Source organism: Rhinolophus ferrumequinum, chromosome 28 (genome assembly GCF_004115265.2).
Source record: "Rhinolophus ferrumequinum isolate MPI-CBG mRhiFer1 chromosome 28, mRhiFer1_v1.p, whole genome shotgun sequence".
NCBI lineage: Eukaryota > Metazoa > Chordata > Mammalia > Chiroptera > Rhinolophidae > Rhinolophus > Rhinolophus ferrumequinum.
The window spans coordinates 6,912,125-6,937,235 of NC_046311.1; the positions used below are offsets into that span (position 1 = coordinate 6,912,125).

At 43.4% G+C, this 25,111-nt stretch overlaps 1 protein-coding gene across 14 annotated transcripts in view; it reads right to left on the bottom strand.

The window, feature by feature from the left end:
* The window catches only part of AKAP13 (A-kinase anchoring protein 13), a 309,763-nt gene that overhangs the window by 186,535 nt on the left and 98,117 nt on the right, over positions 1 to 25,111 (bottom strand). For 9 of the 14 annotated variants that reach the window (XM_033100202.1, XM_033100201.1, XM_033100203.1 and 6 more), the window contains exon 2: positions 6,958 to 7,001. In XM_033100202.1, the coding sequence (XP_032956093.1) occupies positions 6,958 to 6,990 (33 nt within the window). In that variant the 5' untranslated portion in view covers positions 6,991 to 7,001. The other 5 variants (XM_033100194.1, XM_033100195.1, XM_033100199.1 and 2 more) reach the window with 5 other exon arrangements.

Genomic DNA, 25,111 nt, shown 5'->3' on the forward strand with positions numbered 1-25,111 from the left:
TACCTTTTCTTCTCTTACTTAGCTCACTTATTCTGAGTCTTGTACTTTTAAGTTCTATGCATGTGCTTTGAATCTTAACTAACGACCTGCCTCCTGTAACATGGGCGAGGCTAATAATTTGCAGATTCTGCTACCTGACCAGATCTGTCATGACCTCCATTAAATATGAGGCAAATCCCTCAATCTCTCTGCAGCTCAGTTTCTTCACTCTTTCAGAAGACTGGGCTCAACCTGAAAATACGATTCCTACGACACATCACATTTTTCTCCAGTCCTGACCTTTCCCACAGAGTTCATTCGCACACGTGGGTCATTCACTTGGGTGCATGATGACAACGTTTTCTCCAGAAGAGGACAGTGATGGAAGAGAAAGTAGGTGACCTCCTCTGGCATATGAGATTAATCCAGGTCTCTTTATTGTTGACACCTATTGGACCATGTAGAGATTCAGGCCTGGCCTTGCCAGATCTTTTTGAGAACAAGGCTGGGGCCTGAGATAAGAGGCATCCAAAGACCCTTTCCTCTTCCTCCTTCGGAAGTTTAAAAATATGGCTTCCTTTTCAGCTGTTCGTCTGGGGGTGGATTTGTTTACTGTTTCGTGTCCAGTTGCTAGGTTGCTAGGCCCCCGTAGAGTTTAGTGTGTGGGTGGTGGTAGGGCCTATTTTATTTGTTTTATAAATATCAACATTTGCTTCATGTGCCTGGCTTTTCCTCTTATCATCTGACAGCATCCCTCAGCAACGACCCCTTCTGGGAAAAGTCCACGCTTTTATCTTGAGTGAGAAGGGCCCTGGAGCCAAAGGACACATGTACTATGTTCATTAAAAAAAAAAAAAGGTAGTCATGCGGTTTGCTGTATGTAGTTTACTGTGAACAAGTGGCTCAGACCTGAAGTCCCATTAGAACTAAAGATAATAATTCAGGACTGGAGATAATAGGCACTATTTCTAGAAAGCCTTTTCAATTCCCTAATGACTACGTAAGGTCGTTATTCCACAGAATACATCTCTACAATAAACTTATCAGACATACTGTATAGATTTCCTTACAACTGTAAAGGACAGTTACACAGGCACAGTGAAGATACTGTTATCACATTTATTTCCTTGTTAGAAACACCTTCACTCACAAAGATGGCATTACTAACTACTCAGGGCCTACACAAAGTAAATTACTGAACTTGGGAAACAAATGAATGACTTTAAGAAAGGCAGGTTGTTGTATCAAAAAAAGATTAAGTTTACTGAAATTTACAGTGTTCTCCAAATTGTATGCCATTCACTCACTCAGCAAACGTTCACTATATTCCGTATTAAATACGGTGTAACGGCTGAGTTCGCACTACATTTGTTTAAACACCGTGTGTGTATCCACAAGGGCCGACGCAATGCTCTGTTCAACTCTGTCCAAACCGCAGACAATGAATCACGCAATGCGACATCAGCCCTTTCACCTTAAGAGACAAGGCCGCCCCATGTTAGGAAAATCAAATATGCAAAAGGTACTTCCAAACCAGAAACTGTTGCAGGAGGAAAATGACCAATCACACCATCTTCTTTAAATGACCAATTGCTCTGGAACACAGAGATTAAATTATGCAAATTCAACCCCACAAAAAGCCAAGGGATAAAAGTCAACAGCTCCAGTAACTGGACGAGAGCATTGCAAGTGTCCTAATGTGATACTCTAATAAGGGCATCTAATAAGTACTACATTTATGTAGTACTCCGGCCAAAAGTAGGAGAGAACATCATACAAACCCCAACTGCTACAAAGTAACTGGCCAACAATCGTCCAAAATGTCAGTACCATTAAACGACAAAGAGAAGAAGAGCAACTATTCCTGATTAGCAAACTGAACAGACATAAACACAATGTGTAATCCTTGACTAAATCCTGGATTGGGAAGGGGGCAGCAGGAGGATGCTATAAAGAACATGACTGGGACAATGACAGAAATTCGGGTATGGACTCACATTACATAAGAGTATTACACCAATGTCACAATGCCTGTTTTTGTTAATTGCACTGTGGTTATGAAAGAGAATGTCCTAGCTCTTAAGAAATACATGCTGAAATATTTAGGGGAATAGGGTATGCTGTCTGCAACTTTCAAACGATTCAAAGAAATATGGAAGACTAACAATGATGAACAAATGTGACTAAATGTTAGTAAGAGATGAACAGAGGTGAGTTGTACTCCTGCAAGTTTGCTGTAAATTTGAACTTATTTCAAGTAAAACATTAAAAAAATTTTAAAAGATGTGAAATGGAAGATTAACCTTGGGTTATTTTAAAAAGGACTACAGTTGTACAAGTCTCTACCATATTAAGTGCTGTGAGATTTGTGTGTTTTGTGTTTCTCAGAATTCAGTGTTTTTCCTTATTTACTAATAGTTTTCTCTCTTCTGCTGACGATATTCACCCCAACAGACCCCAAAAATAAACTGAAAGTAAAACGTCCACATACGCTTCTTCTTCTTTTGTGTATGACTTTTTTCTCTAGGAGCAGAGAATTGATGCCCTCTCCAGTGGACTGTCAGGTAACAGTCGCTTTCTTCACCAAAACAGCGTAAGTCCCTGTGACTTGACTTAGAACAAAGTACAATGTCACTCTCCTTGTAAAGAACAGGAAAACCAATCGCTCCATTCAGTATTACTGCTCTCAGATACATACACGTGAAATCCAAAGTTTAAAATTTTCTTCAGCAGAGCTTGTCCAGATAAACACATAGTCATATTTAAAGCACTTACTTTATTAAGAATGTTCCTCAGAACTGTTATCTAGAGCCTGGCTACCCTAAGAAACGCAGTTTTTTTTAAGCTTAACAAGCTGTACAGTGATTTCTATGATAAGCCTCTAGAAAATACAGATGTACATCACAGTTTTACCACCAATTAGCTATGCTACTGTATCACATCCTCTTCAGAACCCATTTCTTCATCTCTAAAACAGAGAGGTAGAAGTAGATATTACTTAAGGTCTTTATTCAGATTCCCTGATGGCAACTTCAGAAAGTTTCTAACTGTTCTCCTTGCCTCTATTTTCTCCTTCTAAATTATCCTTCACATCACCACCAATTAATTTCCCCAAAACTACTACTGTATTAGTTTCCTATTGCTGGTACAAAGATCACTACACACTCAGAAGCTGTAAGCAACACAAATTTATTCTCTTACAATTCTGGACATCAGAAATCTGAAACACTTTCAATGGGCTGAGACGAAGATGTGTGTAGGGCTGTGTTTCTTCTGGTGGCTTTAGGGGAAAAACTGTTCCCTGGCTTTTCCCAGCTTCCAGAGGCATTCCTTGGCTCAGAGCCCCTTCCTCCTCCTTCAAAGCCAGCAGCTTAGCACCCACAATTCTCCCTCCGACTCATGGTTCTCTGGACCCCCTCTCTAACTTTTAAGGACTCTTGTGACTCCTGGGCTACCCAGATAATTCAAGGTAATCTCCCATCTCAAGATCCTTAACTCAATCAAATCTTCAAGTTCCTTCCATCATATAAGATAAATATTCAGTTTCTTGGGATTAAGACGTGAAAACCATTATTCTGCCAACACAATTACTTAGTTACATCAGTCCCCTAATCAAAAACTTCCAATGTCCAAAACCAAAGACATCTGAAAAACGATCTCTATTTTCACATGACATGGTCTTGTACGTAGAAAATCCTAAGGAATCCACTAAAAAACCACTAGCTAATAAATAAGTTCAGCAAGGTTATAGATTAAGAGATCAATATATAAAAACCAATTGTATTTCTATGTACTAGAAATGAATAATCGGAAAATGAAATTAGGAAGCTATCATTTACAGTAGCATTAAAAAGAGTAAAATACTTGACAAAAGTACAAGGCTTGTACATTGAAAACTATACAATATTGATGAAGGAAATTAAAGATGGCCTAAATGAAAGGAAAAGAATTCAGAGTTCAGAAATAATTCCTTATATTTATGATCAACTAGTTTTCAACAAGCGTGCCCAAGATAACTCAATGGGGAAAGAATTGTCTTTTCAGCAAATGGTGCTGGGACAACTAGATATCCACATGTAAAAGAAAGAAGTTAGATCTTTGCCTTACAGCACACACAAAAATTAACTCCAGAGTCACAGACCTAAATGTACAGGCTGAAACTATGAAACTCCTAGAAACCATAGGAGTAAATCTTTGCGACCTTGAGTTAGGCGAAACATTCTTAGATACAATACCAAAAGTATAAGCAAGGAAGGAAAGAACGGGTGAACTGCACACCATCAAAATGGAAAACTTTTGTGCTTCAAAAGACTCCATCAAAAGTGAAATGAAAAAGAAAACGTGAAACGAAAACCCACAGGAGAAAATTTTTGCAAATCATATACCTGATAAGAGACTGTTATCCATTAATATATAAAGAACAGTTACAACTCAATAAAAAGACACATAACCCAATTTAAAAACGGGCAAATAGACAGTTATCCGTAGATACATATACGGCCAATAAGCACATAAAAAGAAGCTCAAAATCATTAGCATTAGGGAAACATAAATCAAAACCACAATGAGATATCATTTGACACCGACCAGGATAGCTATAATAAAAGTCAGGGCCGGCCTGGTGGCTCAGGCGGTTAGAGCTCCATGCTCCTAACTCCAAAGGCTGCCGGTTCGATTCCCACATGGGCCAGTGGACTCTCAACCACAAGGCTGCCAGTTCAACTCCTTGAGTCCCGCAAGGGATGGTGGGCTGTGCCCCCTGCAACTAGCAACGGCAACTGGACCTGGAGCTGAGCTGCGCCCTCCACAACTAAGACTGAAAGAACAACTTGAAGCTGAACGGCACCCCTCTACAACTAAGCAGGCAGTCTTAGTTAGTCTACAACTAAGGGACAGCAACTTGACTTGGAAAAAAGTCCTGGAAGTAGTACACAGTTCTCCAATAAAGTCCTGTTCCCTTTCAGAAAGAAAGGAAGGAAGGGAAGGAAGGAAAGGAAGGGAAGGAAGGAAGGAAGGAAGGAAGGAAGGAAGGAAGGAAGGAAGGAAGGAAGGAAGGAAGGACGGACGAAAGTCAGATAACAGCCAGTATAGGCAAGAATATAGAGAAACGGAAACTTTCAGCCTTACTGGTAGGGATGTAACATGGTGCAGCTGCTGTAGAAGATTGGCAATTCCTCAAAACATTACACACAGTTATCACGTAAGCAAGCAATTATATTCTTAAATATATACCCAAGAGAAATGAAAACATATGCCTGCATGCGTGCACACACACACACACACACACACACACACACACACACACAAATTGCTGTTCACAGCATCATTATTCGTAATGGCCCAAAAGTGGAAACAACCCAAATCCCTATCAACTGATAAATGGATAAAATGAAATGTGGCCTATCCATACAATGGAATATTATTTGTCAATACAAAGAACAAAGTACTAATGCAAAACATGAACCTTAAAACACTTTGCTAAGTGAAACAAGCCAGAAGCTTGCATGATGCCATTTCCCTGAACTTTCCAGAACAGGAAAATCCATAAAGCTACTTATCCTAATGTAGATAAGTAGTTGTCTGGAGCTGGGAGGAAGGGACATGGTGAGGGACTGCTAATGAATGTGGGGGTTTTTTTTCGGAGTGGGGGGGATAATGAAAATGTCCTGAAAATGAAGTAGGTAACGGTTATAATTACACATCTATGAATGTACTAAAAACCACTGAATCATAAATTTACATGGGTAAATTTTATGCTATGTGAATGATAACGCAAAAAGCTGTTTTTAAAAGTCCAAGGATTTAGTTCATGTTTAAACCCAGTGGTGAACATAAAGTCTCTCCGAGTAGTCTGGAAAGAAAACACGTATATAAAGTATCTTCTAAGGACGCGTGTATTTTTCTTCAAATGCCACACTTAACATAAAAATCATCTATGCAGCCTTGTTTTGTTAGAAAAGTATATGCCTGTTATTAACACGGCATGGCTAAAAATAAATGCATAAAACGAGCGGCAGATTTGAAATCAACACCAAGTCTCCTCAGTGGCCACAAAATAAAACCCCGCACTTTAGTTTGCCTTCACCATCGAGCCCCCACCGTCCGTGCAGACTGATGGCCCCATATCCCCCCACACAAACGGAGTTGGTCACTTTCCACTACCCGCCCTCCCAGCACTCACCACACACCACGCTCACCGCCACCCATCCCTCTACCATCTGCCTTGTGTCTTGGACAAATTCTGGGGACTTTTCGCCCCACAAAACGTTCCTTATTCTTCGAGGCCTGACTCAAGTCCTCTCCCATCAAAGAAATGTTTCTCGGCCTCTCCAGGCCACACCAACCCAAACTCCACTGGCCTCTTGCAGCTCAAACGACCCATACCTCTTAGGGGACGCCTCAACAACAGGCACTTTTCCCCACCCCGATTCAGCTAATTCACTCGCACACCACCACCACCACCACCACCAAAAAGTCACGCAGACCTTAGCTTTTCTAGCCCTGATTCATTCATTTATCCATTTCATCCTCTAATTCCCTCCCTTTAGGGAGATGATGCATCAACTTTTACTCAGACTCCTAAACAGCACTCTTGCCAGTGACAGAGCGCCACCTAGTTGTAACACAGGGTAACGCACGACGGCAGGAGGAAGCTCTCCATACACTTTTACAGAAATGCCCTGTAGGTAAAAAGAAGCCACAATATCCTTTTGCAGGGAATTGTCTTCTGTGAGTATCTGTCACCCCCACTAATTTAGCTCACAAGTCTTACAGCTATTTGTTCGCAACTCAGTACCATGAACTTATTATCATTTCGTATTTCCTAAATCAAATTCAATTTCTGAAGTGTACTACGCCAATACAGTCACGTGTAGATGGTTACAAATTTCTTTGATAATCACAAGAGCTTTGTTTTAGTTTAAAATGTAAACAGCATGGATAAGTACGAAATGAAAAGAAATCTCATGCTTTACTCACATATAATGGAGCTTGTTGTGGATTAAGTTTCATGACCCAGGACACTGAAACAAAAGAGAGAGAAATAAATGAGAATACAATTAAAAGTTAGCATCAAAAATATAAAAACCACCTAAAGTCCCAGACGCCAAGCACAGCTATCTGAGCACACTCAGAAGTCTGAGATTACTGGATACTGGCTTTCCGTAGAGGTTTGGGAAGGCAAGGTCAAAGATTGCAAAACTCCTTGCAGCCCAGATTCAATCTTTTCAAGTGGAGAGAAAGATTTTCTGACTGAAAAAGACAAAAGGCTTCCTTGTCACAGAAGAAGTTTCAACTACGAACAGACCATTAAATGCAGTCCCCAGTACAGCAAAAACAATGTATGTTTAGTTAGGCTTTTACATAATCCCCCAAACTCACAAAATGCCGCTTAACCAGAGGCTGGTTAAGCCGGTCCCAGTCTCAGCAGGGAGCTTGGGGAAAGAGAGACAGGATCACTAGGGCTCTCCCTTCCTCTCTGCTCTTCCCTCCGGGAAGGGCAGCTATAGCTGGCCTCCAACAACTAAAAGATGTCGCCATCCTCAGAATTAATAGCTGAATTCCCTCCTGTTATTTTCATTAAATGAATTCTCACAAAAAGCTTACGAAGACCTTCAGAGAAGACTTCCAGGATTGCAGAATATATTCCTAAATATTAAGAAGACCACTCATCGGTACGTGGGTGACCTGGACTGGCCAGGACTTCATCTAAGCGAAAAATAGTTCGGTCCAGAATCGTGGGCTTTGGAAGGGCAGGGCCTTTGCCAAACACCCGAAATTTGAGAGTAAGGTGATCCCTTCATAAGAGTCAGAAAAGCAGACCCAATTAATTTCACTACAATTTGATCTAAAGAAGTATCTTACCCATAATAGGAAAGTAAATTAAGACATATACTAATCAGCAATATAAGCAACAGTACAGGGATTGGCCTGGTGGCTCAGGTGGTTGGAGCTCTGTGCTTCTAACGCCGAAGGCTGCCAGTTCGACTCCCACATGGGCAAGTGCCAGATGGCTCAGTTGGTTGGAGCTTGGCCTCTCTAAAACAAGGTTGCAGATTCGACTCCTCAACTCCCACAAGGGATGATGGACAGCGCCCCCTGCAACTAAGACTGAACATGGCACCTTGAGCCGAGCTGCCGCTGAGCTCCCGGATGGCTCAGTTGGTTGGAGCTCGAGCTCTCAACCACAATGTTGCCGGTTTGACTCCCACAAGGGATGGTGGGCTGCGCCCCCTGCAACTGGACCTGGAGCTGAGCTGCGCCCTCCACAACTAAGACTGAAAGGACAACAACTTGACTTGGAAAAAAGTCCTGGAAGTACACACTGTTTCCCAATAAACTCCTGTTCTCCTTCCCCAGTAAAATCTAGAAACAAACAAAAAACAACAGTACAGTAATTCATTCATACATCAAAAAAAAAAAAAGATAAAAGTCCCACAACTGGCGTTCTACCAGATTATAAAATCTGACTATTAACTGAAATCCAAACAGCATAAATTGAAGGTTATCAATGACCAAATGTTTAGAATAAAGAGCAATGTCTTAGCGATAACACACAATTTAAATAGCAAAATCCTCACAGATCTGCCCGTTTGGTCAGGCCGTGTATGTCCAAGTTTAAGGCTCACACAGGGGGAAAAAACCAGGCTCTTAAACCCACAGGGCTTCACTGTCGTCTGCTGGACACAGGCCATAGGGTGCTGGCAGCCAGCTGGCTCCCCCACACTGACTGACCACCTCCACGCCCACTACCATTCATGCACCCTCCACACTGAAACAGACTTTCTGGTTCTCTCTTCTCATCCTGCCTGCCTTCATTTAATGAGTTCTGTTCCCATAGGTGCTAAAATCACCTGCAGAAATCCACGCTGAAAATCAAGCTTGCAAAATATAGCAATGACCAACCCTTTTAGTAGAAAAAAAAATCAAGATTTCCAGCCCATCAGATTCAAACAGCAACCATGAATTAAGAAGAGAGATTAAAGGGAGAGATTGAAGCGCTTCAGTACTTTCTCAATGCCTTAAATATCCATTTAATTTAAAATTAAGTTCACTGTGCTCACTGGCCCTCTTAATCAGCTTTCCTGGTCCTGTTCAAACTTGCCTGGAACAAAGGATTGGAAAAAACCTACAAAGTTAGGAACCAATTTGTCTTAACTAACGTTCTGAAATGTTGTCATCACAAGCAGAAGACATATCAGGGGGAAGTGAAACAGGAATTAACACCTTGGTAATCCCTAAGGATCAGAGAAATCTATGGAGACACACTAGTGACTAACCAGTCCTCTGATGTTTCTGGATTTGCCGAGAAATCGAGGGTGACTGTGTGTACGGACCACAAACATCAACTTACGGGAGTGGCTCCCACTGCATTTGCACGAAAGAGCTGGGGAAACTCACATGGCTTTAAGGAAGGGCTGATGCCACCTGAACAGTTTGGAATTATAAACTTGTCTAAACATATTTCAAATTCAAAACCCATCCAAGTTGTTCTGATATCAGGATTAAAAGTGTCTGTCCTCCAGCACTGGTCAAAGGAGCAGGTCACTGTTACGCTGGCAACACAGGCTGTTGAAAGAATGAATCTGTCAGAAGTCAGCAAGGCCATGACCCCAGACGCAATGGATTGGTAAGTTCAGGTTGCCTTAGGTTTCTGCAGTGATGGCACACACGGGGATACGGGGGAAAGAGAGCACTAACATTTATAGAGCGTTACATCCAATACCATATTTAATCCCCATAAAAAGATATTCTTTCCCCCCGTTTCACTGGTGAAACAAATTGAGTCTTTGGGTGATTAAATTATTTAACACAAATGTCAAGAAGTGGGAGAGCATAAAACCCAGTTTGAAAACTTATGCTTTTCCCCAAAAGCTGAAGAGGATCTCCTGCTAACCACCACCATCTACAAACTGACTTCCCCCTCTCGCCCTCATTCTACAAACAAGACAGATTCTCCCTGACTTTGTTAATTCAGCTATCACTGTGTGTCTACAATGTGCCAGGCATTCCTCAGGGCACTGAGGGTACAGCCGCTTCACAAAGCTTATTCCAGGAGTAACACAGATAAGTAAAATATTAAAATCAATGGTCTTCAAATAGTGATAAGTTCTATGGCAAAAAGAAAAAAACAAAACAAAAAGGAGACAGAATAGCAAATGAGTAGGATACCATTTTAAAAGCCTCTCTCAGACAATATTTACCTCAAAATGTAAAGAGTAAGAAGAAAAGTAATACAAACGACAGGAGTTCCAGACCAACAAACTGGTCCTAAAACTGAGAAGTCAGAGTTCTGATGCTAACCCATCAAAAACTTGCTACACATGTCAACTGATGGTCAATGGTTGTTTACACCAATTCCCCGCCAACAGGAATCCCCAATATGGGGTGCGGTGAAGGAGGAGACCTTGCTCAACGCAAACAGCTCAACTGTGACAGTGTGGCTGTGGAACAGCACAGTTTGGAGAAAGCTCCAGAGGGTTCTAAGTCAGTCATGACAACAGCACGGCCGTGAGGCGGCCCTCGGCTGAGGCCCCTCTCCCACAGACAGCTCAGCTCTGCTCTCCACCTGCTCTGCTCCGCTGAGGTCCAGCGAGAAGTCTTTGGTGTTGCAGCGGCAGCCAGGAAACCATCAGTGGTGGGAAAAGCAAATGCACTCTGAGCTGGAGCGAAGCCGACTTATACAAAGAGAAGTCCCCGCCCCTGGTCCCTGATTGGTCCATTTTCATGCAACTGGAGACTCCAAATCCTCAGTTTGACTGCTCCAGAAAGCACTGTCCTGATTGGTTGGAATGGACCCGCTCTGATTGGTCAGTGAAGATGCTGATGGGGATATAGTTGTGCCAGGTCCCATTGGATGGGGAAAGCGCAGATCCTACTGGTTGAAACTCCTTTATAAAGGCTCTAGCTCAGCTGTCAGGAACAAAGTGCAGGCGGGCAGTTCCATGTAGGCTTCTCCCTGTGTAGAAATGGCTGCTGGGCTCTGCTTTTAAATTTGAGCCCAGTTAGCCACCAGGAGTCCTTCTTGGTAGGTATCTTCTTTCTCGGGACCGACACATATAATGCATTAACTTATTTTACACATTTAAGCAAACTTACTGTACTTGAGAACCACATTCTAAAGGAAAGAGTCTATTATAGGAACACAGTCTTTAGTTCCGAGTAAATGCACTTAAAAACAAAACCTACACACTAAGACCAATTACAAGTGTTTGTTTTATCAATAGACTTGATCAAGCTTTCCCAAAGGGAAAATTTGACAAATGTACTATGCCCATCTAATGATTTCATTGAGGAGTTTTAAGACAGAAAACCCTACAATTTCTTCCTTATCCAGTAACTAGTGAATAACTGAGCAAGTTCGCAAATTTACAGGGGCTGCTCTCACCTAACACAAGTACAACACATGACAGACACAGTGAGACAATAAAGGCTGCATACCATTTGAAAGTCTATGAAGGAAAGAAAATATCAAAATTCAAAGACTTAAATGATGTGGTTAAAAGTTTGTTCATCAAATCTTCTACTCAGTAGTAATCAGCTAAGAGTTCCAATAAGTCATAAATTTGAGGAGTGTGAAACAGTAACAAGCACAGTAATTATTTTTATTCTTCCCACATTTCCCATTTTTTTCAAAATGCTGTAAGAAAACAAATTTAATATTGTACTGTTGTATAAAAATAATGTTTACTTTGTCACCCAATTTTAACGCCACTATCTCAATTGCATAAACCTACATTCCCCCACAATGCCCACATGTAAGAAATCTCAGGGCGCTTTAGATGAGAGAAACAAAGACTGTGGCTGCAATCTCTTCCTGCACTTTCATGTCAACTCTCATCAGCCTTTCTTTACAGAGTGTTCTGTGCACACACCCTCACCAGAATGCACCAGCGTTGGGTGCACAATGCTTATAAAGGTTAACGGTAGCAAAAGTTTTGGAACTTTTTGCAATTTACGCTCCATGCAAAGGACTATGTAGAAATACAGTCAGTATACAGGCTCACACAGAAACTAGGGCATGAAATGATGTGGCACTTTGATTGGTTTGGGGGAAGCAAAGGACAGGAAGGCCATCCCCCACCAATGTGTCTGAACAAATGAATGCAAAACAACCTTAGAAGCTCAAAAAAAAGACAAAAAAAAAACCCCAAGAACCACACACACACCTAAATAAAAAATTGGTTTCTACAGGAGGGGTCAGCAAACATTTTTTGTAAGGAGCCAGATGGTAATTATTTTAGCCTTTGCAGGTCAGATGGTCTGTGTTACGATATGTAAATGAATAGGTGTGTCACGTTCCTATAAAACTTCTATTTACAAAAAAGGGCAGGAGGCTAGGTTCGGCCAGTGAGCCACAGAATGCCAACTCCTGGTCAGAAACTAGCCAGCTGCCTCTTACTCAGGCAAAGAAGCAGTCCGCCCTCATTCAACACCTTCACGCATCTCAAAGCTATTTTCAGCTAAAAAACACTTCTCAATACAGGAAAGGCATAAGGTGCTGCATAATATTCTCCAGACAAGAAATCTAATAAAACGGGTAAGCACCCCAAGTTCAGTCTCCTTAGCACAGTACACTAGAGAACAGAAAGAGCATAATAACTCCTGCCTATGTCAAGGAGGTGGTGGGAGAGTGAAAAGAGACAAGTCAAGCGCAGTGTTTAAACACACCGCCCGGCGTACCACACAGTACACTAGAAATGAATAAAAAGACTCTTCCTATATGTGCAAACTGTAATCTACAATCTGTACTAATGGTCCCTAGAACTGATAAGAGAAAGGCAATTAAAACAAAAATGTCTGTACCTTTATGTAACATACACCAAACTCGGTATGCTTTAGCCATACCCACATAGTACACTAGAGAACCCTCTAACAGGTACCCCGCAATTAATGCAACGTCCGCGATTGAGGGGAACCACAGGCCCCCCAGCACTGTATCAGGTAATTACACTGCAAACTGCAAACTCTCTTAAACCTGTTCGCTTGGTGATCTCAGTCCATTTCCTAAGGACCGGCTGTTCAGGTCTGACAAACACATCACTTCAATGGACATGGGTTTCGTTATTCACAACAGGGAAGATTCCAAATCCACAAAAAAGAGGTGCAAACCTCCCTCAGTTTCAATAGAAGGAGGGCAGGTGTTTGGGACTCAGCCAAGTATAAATAGACTGTTTTACCTACAGCGTACTTGCAGGGCAGGATGTGCTTCAAACAAAGTTCCATGGCCAGGGACCCTGCTCAGACTGGGCTACAGCAGCCTTCGAAACCCGCACCCATTTGGGGTGAGGGCAAACACGGAAACGACAGTGCGTACTCTAGATTCTTGTAAAGCAGTCAATGCTCAGCTCTTCCTCAAGGAAAGTAACAGGCTCCAAAGACTCCTCCATTCCTAAGGCGTCTGGACTGGTGGTGGCGAGAAACACGTTATGCACGGGGGGGGGGGGGGGGGGGGGGCGGGAGGCAGCATGGAATTCTGAACAAAAGAAGCGGGTTACAAGAGTGAAAAGGCCCTTTGAAGATGTCAAGTTCTACACAAAATATAAAATACTGCACGCACCAAATATATTTCCTAACCAAGGGACTGAGGACATCTTGCAGGAGTCTAATAAATGACTCCTGCTGTTTACACCTTCATTAAGTAATAACTGAGCGGTTAGCTTTAAGCGGTGGATCTCAGATCTCAGTGCACCGGCACCTCAGTTGGAGGCCCGGCTACACGAAGCCTGTTCTTTCCATGTCCCGCCCCCACTCCCACCCTCAGAGTCCAAATCAGAAGACCGGACCCGGTGCGGTTTGGCCTTTGAATCGTGGACCACACTTTGGGAAACAAAGGTGTTGAGACCCCCAACTTGTGTCTGATTCCCTTGAGGCACAGTGAGCCCCGCTCTGTCCCACCATCACATGATGTGGTACTAAGCACCAGAAAAAAAGCCAAGCACTGGTTGCAATTGGGGTGAGATACAGAGGGGGACCTATGGCAGGTAGACAGGACATGAACAGAACGAAGAGTCCAACAGAGGGAAACACACACAGAAAGGACACAGTGAATTCAAACAAGAAACTAAACAACAAAAACAGTAACACCCAATTCACTCGTTTAATTTCTTATCAGTGCCGGATTTCCCAGTGATCCTGAATTTAGGGCAAACATACACACACAAAGTTAATTATTGTGGAATAAAAAAGATCAGAAGTCTTACCACGATAGTTAATTAAAATAATTAAAGTTTTTGATAATTTAAAAATCAGAACTCTTTCTTCCCCTCATCTTAGAGCTTACTTTGAAATTCATATGGGAGAGCACACCATCTTTTTAGGGCTTAGGGCCTCCTTTTCTCTTTATATGTGTGTATGAGAATCTGTCTGGCACATAAAGACTCAATGGCATAAAGACTCTAAATTTCTGAGCCCCTAAAATATTACATGTATCCTTGTTGAGCTTTAGGGATAAATGATACATGGCCCCTACCAATTTAGTAAGGGGCATATACATGCAAACAGATAATTATGTAACAGTATGGTATGTACGGTAATAAAACTTTTACAAGGATCAGGAAGGAGCAATATACTCTCTCGAGGTGGAAGCCCAGGCAGAGCTTACTGGAGGCGGCCAACCCTGAGGCGTGTCACCCAGTGGACACAGCGGGACAAGCGCAGGGTCATTGAGAGGCACGCCGGCTCAGTGAGTTCAGATCTGTACAGAGGAATGGCAAGTGCAGGCAGGAGATGATGGCAGAGCGGGCAGGGCAGGCACCCCTGTGAGTCCACATCCCTCCCTCCAAGCTGCTTAGCCTCAGAAGCCAAGGAAGGGAGACGGGAGAAAATCCACTGGGACACGGCTCTCCCCTGAAGAAATGACAGACATACCATGGCAAGAGCATCAACAAATCTCCCCTTCAGTTTTTTTCTTTTCTTCCCCTCCTTTTCTTTTTTGTTCAGCTCAAATTTTTGTTCATTCAGAACTACAGGTACAAAGATTCATAAAACGCAGCACTGGAAGACATTTGTCATCACATAGTCTAAAGTCAAACCCAGACAGAGCAAGTGTTTGGGGAACGAGCATTAACAACCAGTAAGGCCAGGCCAGACCCCACCATGGGTTCCCTGAGGAGCAACAAGTGACGGCTGGCTTTTCAATCAATCCCCACAGACCCTGGGGTCCTCAGCCCAAACCCCAGACAATCCCTGTTGGCCACAGAACTACAAGTAGAAGGGTCTCAGAAGCAGCCCACATGCCCCTTCTTCTCCCAGCAGGAATCACTGCCAGTCTACCTGCCTCTGCTCGTCGGCTTGAGTGCCAGGGTCTTATCACCTGGAGAAAATCTCTCCATGCTCCATCTGCACCCTGACTCAACCGTCCTAGAAGGCTATTTTCGTTCTGGAGCCCGCCGGCCTGCCCAGAAGTAAGCAATCACTGAGAAAGGTTCTTCTGGGATGGCAACCTCTTCTCTTCAGGACATTCTAGGGGATGGCACTGAGATCTGCCCTGACTCAAGATAAGATGAGAAAAGCTTAAAAATAAAATGTGATCGCAGCTTTGGGGGCACGTTTAATCCGTCTTAGTTTTTCTAGAGCTTCCCCCTTAAAGGTGGATGTACCCTGGGGCTCATAAGCCCAGAGCTGCATCCGTGGACACACACGGCAGCTGGGGACTGGCAGTGGCCAGCAGAGACTAAACCTTTGCATTTCCTTTGTTAAACATTCAATATATTTATTTTACACCAACTCCCGGTACGTCACTTTGAGGAACGACGGCGATAGTAACGGAAGAAATGACTGCAACGTCCTCGTCTACACTGGACACAACCTGCTAAGCATTTAGGAATTCTTAACAATCACAGTAGAAGAAGGCCAGGATGGGAACGAGAATGGCAGTATCACTCAGAGGAGACAGATCAGCCTGCATCTGAGGTGTCACTCTGGCACGACTGGCTGCATTACCGTGGACAAGTTACTTAACTTCCACGCTTGATTCTCATCTGTAAAATGGGGGACGATAAGAACAACAGAGTGGGGTAAACCGGTTACTACACTGGAAGTCAACAAGCAAACACTCAATACATGAAGTTCCTGCTCTGCCGGCCTCGCGTGGGCAATGGCCTCCTCACCCATTCAACTCCCACAGCCCCTGGCCCATCCGAACGCTGTGCTGGACCGATTCTAAATAAAGGGCATCGTTGAGGGAAGGGTAGACGCCAACAGAGAAGGTGCTCTATTCAATATGCGCTTTATGTTCGAGGAACTCTCAGAAGCCATCCAGGCTCCCCATGCCCCTTCTGCTCTCTCTGGACAGCGCTCAGTGCGTTACCTTTGAGCCTCATTTAGCTTTGCACCCTACACACACACCCCCCCACACACACACACCGTCCCCCCAGCTCCTGCACGCCCCGTCTGCATGCACCGCGCTGATTACAACGCCCTCCACCCTTGCTGGTTTTGATCTTAGAATGACGGCTGGCCATCTAACCCACAACCAGCAGCAAGTCACAGACTGCCTTGTGCTTTTATTCCTGCGCTCGCCTTTGCTCCGTAACTTGTTTATTCTGGTCCACCTCATTGCAGATGCCGTCTGTACCCCCCCTCCACACCCCCACTGCCCCTGCCATAGCATCGGGCACAGGGCTGAGCACCCAATAAATACCAAAGAAATACTGACTGACCTGCACAGCAGAGACAGAAATTAATCAGCAGCTTTTCTGTACCGCGTGATGGTAAAGGATCCCCAGCTACAGCTGTAAGAACAACAATCAAAATCCAAATACCTAAGGTCCATCTAGTCCCAGAAGGTTAATCCAGAAGCTCATTAAAGGTAGTGTGGACCTTGCCAAGTGTAATCCAGCCTGATCAACGTGCTCAATGGGCCACAGACGTACTAGGGACCAGAGTGGAGGAATTCCACAGCATCTAAGTGGCCGCAGAGCAGCGGGAAGGGCAAGGAGCTGCTTGCTAACCCCTATACTTACGCTCCCACATGATGGCCGGTGCCTCTGGTAAGAGGAACACATACACGTGTTATTTCAATTCTCTTTGGTGTTTAACACAAGCTTGAGGTTTCCTGCAAAAAAAAAAATGGTTTCTGCTGCCTTGCAGAGATCTATATGGAGAAGAAAAGTCCAAATGGCTATTCCACAGGTGAGCATTTTGCGGCCAGCTGTATCCTGTTATCCAAAGGAAACGGAACTATAAGCTGCCAGGAGGTCCAGACCCAGGAGAGTAAGACCATAAATTCAATAAATGCTGACACTCTTATCCCTGTGGTAATAAGAATAAAAGACTTTAAATTCACACACACAGCTGGCTTTTATGTAAATTAACTTCAGAGGGGGTTAAAATAGATATCCGGTAAAGAGATTGCCAAATTCAAGCCTTTATACTTCCTTCATCCTCCCCAACCTTTATCATCCATAAAAGCAAGCAGCACAATGGACTATGCCACTTATAAAACCATTTGGAAAGACTAAATATAAGCAAGCGGACCTTACTGAGCTGGATGGCCCGACCTGGACCAATCCCAGGGCCCAGAGTGGCTACTCCGGCTAGGAATTAGGCAGGGACACACAGTTTACCTTCCCGGACACATTACACTACAAAAGCACTATTGGATTATTCTCCTAAGTGGCAGGCAGAAGAGGTGTTACAAATAGATACTAGAAAAGTTTCAATGTTTTAAATGGCTAAAATGGTTATTTTGTCTCAGGGATTTTTTGAGACATTGTCTTCAATGAAAGAACAGAACTGTTTCTCAGCCTTTCACTATATAAGAAAGGAATCGCTCAGTAATCTCTCCTCCAAATAACACATAAACTGGTGCCCCAGGAACCTGAAAGTGCACTCATAACATCCACAGTAGAAGAAGGGGAAGTTCCTACACATTTTGAAAACAGAGCTATGTTTACAAGAGCTATGGCTTATTCTGCTTGGCTATTAATAAAGATAACTCACTTTCAATTCCGACATACTTCGCAAAACAAATGTAACAAGTGGTTGACAATATTAAAATAATGGGTAAGATTATACCTCAACGGAGTATAAAATCAACTACTAGGTTAAAAAAAAAAATTGTGTTCTGCAATTTCTCCTACATTGATCAATTCACTAAAAATGGTTTAAGAAAATGATTAAAAAGGCAACTTTGCATCAAATTAAAAAGTTACTGTCAATCTAAGTTTGGGTGGTATTACATTTGTTCTGTACTTAGAAATAACAGATACAAAAAGAAATTTTAGAGATTCCCTGAATTTCAAATTTTCTGAATTCTTCATAATGGGAAGAATTATGAGAAGGCCATCCATATGTTAAGAACTTATCAAACAATGTATGGATGGGAAATTAATTTCCCCACATGAACTAAGTTACAAAATAAAGTTGTCATAAAAATACAGACCTCGTTGATAGAAGGAGAACTGACTCCAGGTGGTGAGCACACAATGTGATTCATAGATGATGGATTACAGAATTGTACACCTGAAACCTATGTAACTTTACTAAAAATTGTCACTCCAATAAACTCGAATTTAAAAATAAACACAACACAGACCTGATGTTTAAAACATCTTAGCAGTTCTAGCTGTGTATGAGGAGATAAATGGCACTTGACAAAAACGTGTAACAATTATTGTTTCTAGTAAATGTGGAAACGGGCCACATTGCTATGCACATGAGACTCCAAATAATATCGCTAAGCTAGAGAAAGTCACGCATTTACTACACAGTAGATTTCCTCTAATATTACAACACTTCAAAACTCAAAAAATATACAGTACAGGTATTTCATATAATCAATATGCTATAGAACAGGGGTGTCCAAACTGCGGCCCACGGGCCAACTGCGGTCCTCAATCCATTGTTAATTGGCCCGCAGCAAATTCCAAAAATATATTTCGTTTACTTAAATAAACCAGGGGAGGCAATACGTACTTCACCTCGAGTGAGCGGCCCGGCTGTTTGTGTATTTTACCGCATACGGCCCTTGGTGAAAAACGTTGAAAACAGTTTGGACACCTTGCTATAGAACAACCCAAATGCTAAGAATTTGGTCACAATGAGCAGACCAAATTGGCTACTTTTGGTAGCCAATGGCTACTTTTCCTGGGACTCTTTACGATGAAAAAGGAATTTAAGGGGAAAAGACTGAAGATTTGGGGGCATACTATCCTAAAAGTAACACCTGCTTTGCAGGTCTTGTTTACTGGGGGTGAGGAGCTCCGTCTTCTGAGAGCCCAGGCCATCCAGAAAGCAACTCCATGTGGAAGGGGATGAGAAGACAGCAGGCAAACCAAAGGTACACGGAGTCATTCACTGCAACCAATACGTGTGCGCGCTCTCCGGAAACTGGACAGAACAGCGAACTACAAAGAGTCCCAATAAACTCTCCAGAGAGCTGAGATCTTGGCTTTCTGACTCTCCACATAAATTAAAGAGGCCCCACAGCAGGACTCCCCTCGCCCGCAAAGAGTGGGTCCAGCACTAGAATAGTCGCGGTTAGAAGGCGGCCAGATGCAGACTGATCTGAAGGACAGAACTTGCTCCAAAAATCAGAGACCGCCAACTGCCAAAGCGAAGAATCACACCTTGACCATCGCCTGTCAGCTGATGACTGGCCAGGCTGTTGTGGCCCCTGGAAGAGGCCGCGGGGGAGGAGAGAGCTGGAGCCCAAGCCCTTGCTAGCTATGAGGCCTTTCTCAGGAACTCGTCCTGAAACAGAGATAAAAATCACCTGCCTCTGAGAACTGATGTCGGTCAAATAAATCTGTAGGGCGCTACGGTGATGCAGTAGTGGTGGCGAGCGGATGTGCTAGAAGCGTTGTCTTCCCCTGACAGCAGCCCAGCAAACAGGCATGCCTGCCCTGGGACAGCCAATAAAAAAACAAAACAAAATAGCAATGCAAGACGGGAAACAAGCAGCAAACCGAAGCTTCACTCCTCACTCGCAGACACAGCAGAATCCTTAAGAGAACTCACTCAAATAACCAGCACTTTGGAAGTTTCAAGTCCAAACCTCAGTGATTCCAGTTCTCCCTCTAAGTGACTTGAATAAGATGAGAAGGTGTTTGCCACTCTCAGGGTTGGGCTCCGAACGGTTCTTTGTGGCTGGCTCTCCATCAGCAGGAAGTCGCAATGGTGAAAACCGCAAGCCACCCGCTCTCAGCCCCACCCATGAGGTGGAAGCTCATAGGTCAACTTGTTTGTTACTTTTAAAAATATATCATTCCTGATTCCCCCGTTCTTTCCCTCTGCTCCCCTGCCCAAATACTGGTACAACCAAACTAAAGACCACATTCTAAAATTCTCTCCAGAAGTACTGAAATAGAAAACTGCCCCACTGCCTGCTGTAGGGAAAAGCTAAGCAAAGCTGAAGGCTGACAGCTGACTGCTCGCTCTACCTCCCATTCCCTCACCCTGGGCTCCTTCCTCCCCAGCGTGGCATATGACATCTCTATGGAGAGACCCGGTCATTTTCTAGCTCATCTGTTTGCACAGAAATAGAGACACTGGAAATGTTCAGAGAACAGAATAAAAGGATTAGCCGCGAGCTCCAATTATACCAGCTGATCTCATCCTCTTGTTACAAGCTGCTTCCCGGTATCTGAAAGCCTTTTCTGAAACTCAACCAAGGGCATTTTTAAAACTATTCCCCTCTCCCTCACTCTTCCTCAAGCACACACTTTGGAAATATACCGGGTGGTAAACATACGCACTCACTGGCTTTCGGCGTTCGTGCTGTTCAAAAACCACACAACATACATGCAACAAATTCACTGACGAAGAAGCTGTAGCCTCGTCTCCCTCCTCAATAGGTGTTCTCATTAGTTCTCCAAAAAGTAAACAGCTCAATTCCACAGTTCTCACTCACATCTTATAGCGTACCTCCTACAAAGACAACTAACTGCCATCGTTGTCTTTGCTGGCACTTAAGAGAGCTTACTTAGTCCGTTCCAGGTACTTTGCGAATCCTCCCATTAATCCATTTTCCGAATGAAGAGATTCACACTTGAAATTACCTGTATACGGTCATACAGCCGGTAAATAAAATTTGAACCAAGATCTGACTCCAAAACTCATGTCTTAACCTCTAACTACGACATCACTGCTCTCCCGAGCTGAAGCCAGGCTCCCAGCCTCGGTTTCTTATATTGTGAATGGAAGGAGTTGGATTAGGTCATCACAGAAGCTCCTCCCACGTCTAACACATCATACTTCCACGCATAGAAACCCTGAGTACCTAAGGTATATAAACAAATCAGGCAGAGTGGTTCTGTCAGCTGGGGACTACACACAGTGAGGGTGAGAAGGAAGAGAAGTTCTTCTCATTCATTTAAATGGAAAATGCTTGACAGAAAAAGTAGCATCACACTAATGAAAAGACTGAAGGGAGAGGAGGAAGGCAGAGACGTACACTTGCTTAAAACTTCTCTGTATAATTCATCTGCTTCATCTCCCCCAATACTTACCAGTGTAGACTAACTTACAGCTGTGCCCCATTCTGCTTTTCCAAAGGAGCAGATCATGGCCTACGGGGGAAAAAGCCAACTGCGTAGTTACCCAACAAGTAAAGCAACTCCACAGACCAACATGTTCCTACCCAAATCCAAATGGAAATGTTTACGAGCCTGAGAATCAGCTGGAAATGGACTGACTCCCTTCTACACAAACAGAGGCTCACATCCGCTGGCTGAAATGTGCTGCCCAAAAAATTGAGTTGCTGTTACATAAGCAACAGGAACTTCTGAGAATGTTTTCCCCCTAAGTTCTACCAAAATCTGATAGAGAAAATAATCACGCTTCCAAACTAACACCCAAGCTTATTAGGGAGAGTGAATGGGGAGCCTTTCACATGAGAAGTGCAGTTAAGGGGAATGATGCTTCTATCAGCATCGTGTTAGATTCCAGAAACTCCGATAAGGAGCAGACTGTCCCATTGCTTCATGGCACACACGGAAAAGGAGGCTGGCTTTTCACACGGTGATGAGCCATCCTGAAGTCCGCTATAAAGCTGAAAAGAAAATAGCAAGACAAAGCAGTTACCAAGCAAGATGGCCAGACTACCGGCACATGTACCATAACCTTCCAGTATCCCAGGTCAGCAAGGAACAAATACAGAATGCTGCCACCATGGGACACCTCCGCCCCGCACAAGAGGAAAAAGAACACCGAGGTGGGTCATCTAAAAACTCAGACGTGGAGTTTCCAAGGAGACACTCTTCAGTTGTCAGTCAGCTCTGGGCTAACAGCTTCACCATTTACTGGCTGCACAATCTTGGGCAACCCAGTGGGGCCTCTGAAGTTTAGGCTGCTCCCTGCAAAGATGGATGAGTAAGAAACTACCAGGTTTTAATTCCCTCTGTGAAGTTCTTTCGTTAAAACAGAATTGCACGCAAAAGGTACAAAATTAGAAATGACCTAGAATAACTGGTTATGATGAGACCAAAAGGAAATCAAAGGAATAATTATGTGGAAGGCTTATTACTATATACAGATTTTTTTTTTAAAGCTTCAAAAACTCCTGAGAAGTAGGTATTATCTCTATTCTACAAAAAAAAAAAAAAAATGGACATCGGGGTTCAAAGGACTTGTGTAGGGACACCCTGCTCAAGAGTGCAGCGCTCTGTCTTTGTTCATCCTACACGACACGGCCTCCCCAAACCCGTAACTGGATTCCTAACCCCTCTGGAGGACACACAGTGTGGCACACATAGGATGGGCACAGGAAGAGAGGGGCTGGCAGGGGAGAGGCATGAATAGTGACGAGCAGGGAAGTCACTGGTCTGGTAAAGCCTGAGAGACGGGCACCGACCCCTCATGCCAGAGGTTAACCCTTCGGGGGCGGGGCCACAGGGGCTGTGCTGAAAGGGAAGGGACCATACTGGGGGAGGGCCAAAGTCAGCCAGAGCAAGAAGTGGGGAACAGGGGCGTGGGCAGTCATTTCATGAACAGGATAGCTTCAACAGTGGGTGTGAGCTGGGTGTGAGCACGCATTTCTACAAACGTTCAGGACAGAGTCACAGGACTCTGGTCACCGCGTTTCAGCCAAGGACATTAGGACCTTCCCTTCGCCGAGTGACCCCCAGACTGCCGCTGGCAACATCATCCAGGAGAGAAAAGCAAAGACCCAACAAAAGCCTCCCCAGAGGCGGGCTGCTGCCAAAGCTGACTCTGGTATCAACAGAACTCACTGCCTTTGAGGCAGCCAGTCCAGCTCCGATGCACCAGGCTCCTTTGTGTCCCTGCGCAGAAACAGGAAGAGGTTAGCAGGGAAGGAAAGCAAAGAGAAAGGCCAAGGGAACAGCAGCACACACAAAAAGCGCCAGTGTTCGCTGCAGACCTCCCAAAGAAACCAGTCCTGGCACGTTTTGCAAAACCACCATATTCTACCATTTGTGCAATTTGGTATTGGCTGAAACTTCATCTCCTATCTCGTAACACTGTGATCTGTAAGGCCCAGAAAGAAACACTACAGGGATGGAAATCAGTCAGGCTTGTTAAGACCAGACCTTTGGGGAAAAGTAGGACGGACAATCAAGCCTCCATTCTTCCCAGGCTCCATGCTCATCCTTTCCGTCCTTTCTCCTTCTAAACAATGTCAAACAATAATGATTTCCACATAATTCTTTCATTTAATTTAGGAAATGTTTATCCCTATTCCCTAAAAGAATTTTTTGTTCCATTCTCTCTCTTCTCTTTCTGGAACTTCATTACACGCAGATTATACACCTTTTTTAAATTGTCCCACAGGTCCCTAAGGTTCTGTTCACTGTTGTTTCCATCTCCTGTCTCTCTTCTTCAGATTAGATCATTCTCAGTGACCAAAAACTTCAGAGAATTTTTTCCCGTCATTTCTGTTAAGTGTATTGTGTAAAATGTTTACTTCAAATAATGTCTTTTTTCACATTTTTATTTCTGTGCCACGATTTCGGAGCTTTTCGTTACAAGTAGATCTCCTTGTACATAACTGAGTAAAGCAACAATAGCTGCTTTTATATCCTCATCTTCTACATCTAACATTTGAGTCATCTTGGGATCAATCTCTATTGATTAGACTATTCTTGAGAATGGGTCACATTTTCCTGTTTCTTCATATTTTGATTAATTTTAGATTGTATCCTAGAAATTGTGGTGACTCTGGATTGTTCCATTCCTCCAAAGAATCTTGATTTTTTTTGTTTTGTTTCAGCAGGTAGTTAACTGAACTCAGATGGCAAACTCCTCCCTGGGTCTAAGACGGCAGCTCTAATCTCCATTCAGTTTATGCATCAGGTTGGCTGCCCTATTCATGAACGGATCACTCAAATGTTCAGTCATGATTAATGGACAGTGAGATTATGGGTAATTTATATTTTTCTACTTGTAGTTCTAAAATTTTCAAGATGAGTTAAGTTCTACATATTTCGGAATTTCCATAATGAGCATATATTACTCAAAATCAGGATCAAGAGGATACTTACAAGTCAGTTTTTTTTTTTTTTCAGCTGCTTAAGGCAAATAGACGCCTCACCCCTTGAAAGGACCTACGTCTATCTGACAAACTTTCAAATCTCTTTTCATGACACTTGGGCTGTGTGAAGACAGACATCGTAAATACAAGCCGAAAATAAAGGCAAATCATTTTGTCTGTTACCACACACCTGATGTCTGCGGAAACAGCTGTGTCCAAGGAGAGCGTGACATACAGATCACGGCAAGGAGACACGAGCCACAGCTAGACACCACGGCATTGACACAGATAATCGCCGCCGACTTCTCCGGGGGCTCCGCCTCTGCACATCGATGAACAGATTCAGCCCACTGCTTCCCCAAAGGATGGGAGGTCCACTTTTCTAGAAAAAGTCTTAGTGGCTTGCCCACCCTAATTTAAAAAAAAAAAAATTTGCCTGTCAAGGCTGCAGGTGTGTTTTCTTCCATTCCAAAGCCTCCAAAGCAGCTGGCACAGCACCACAGCCCAGTGGGGCCGCAACAGCAGTAAGAAAACTCACTCATTTTCGAGATCAGAAAGACCTAGATTAGAATTCTGGGTGTGCCTCCTACCATTTGAGTTACTTTTAAAGACTGATTTAAAAATGCAGATATAGAATAGATTATTTTTATGCATTCTGGAGCAATTCATTTAACCTCTCTAAGCTTCGGATGCCTGGTC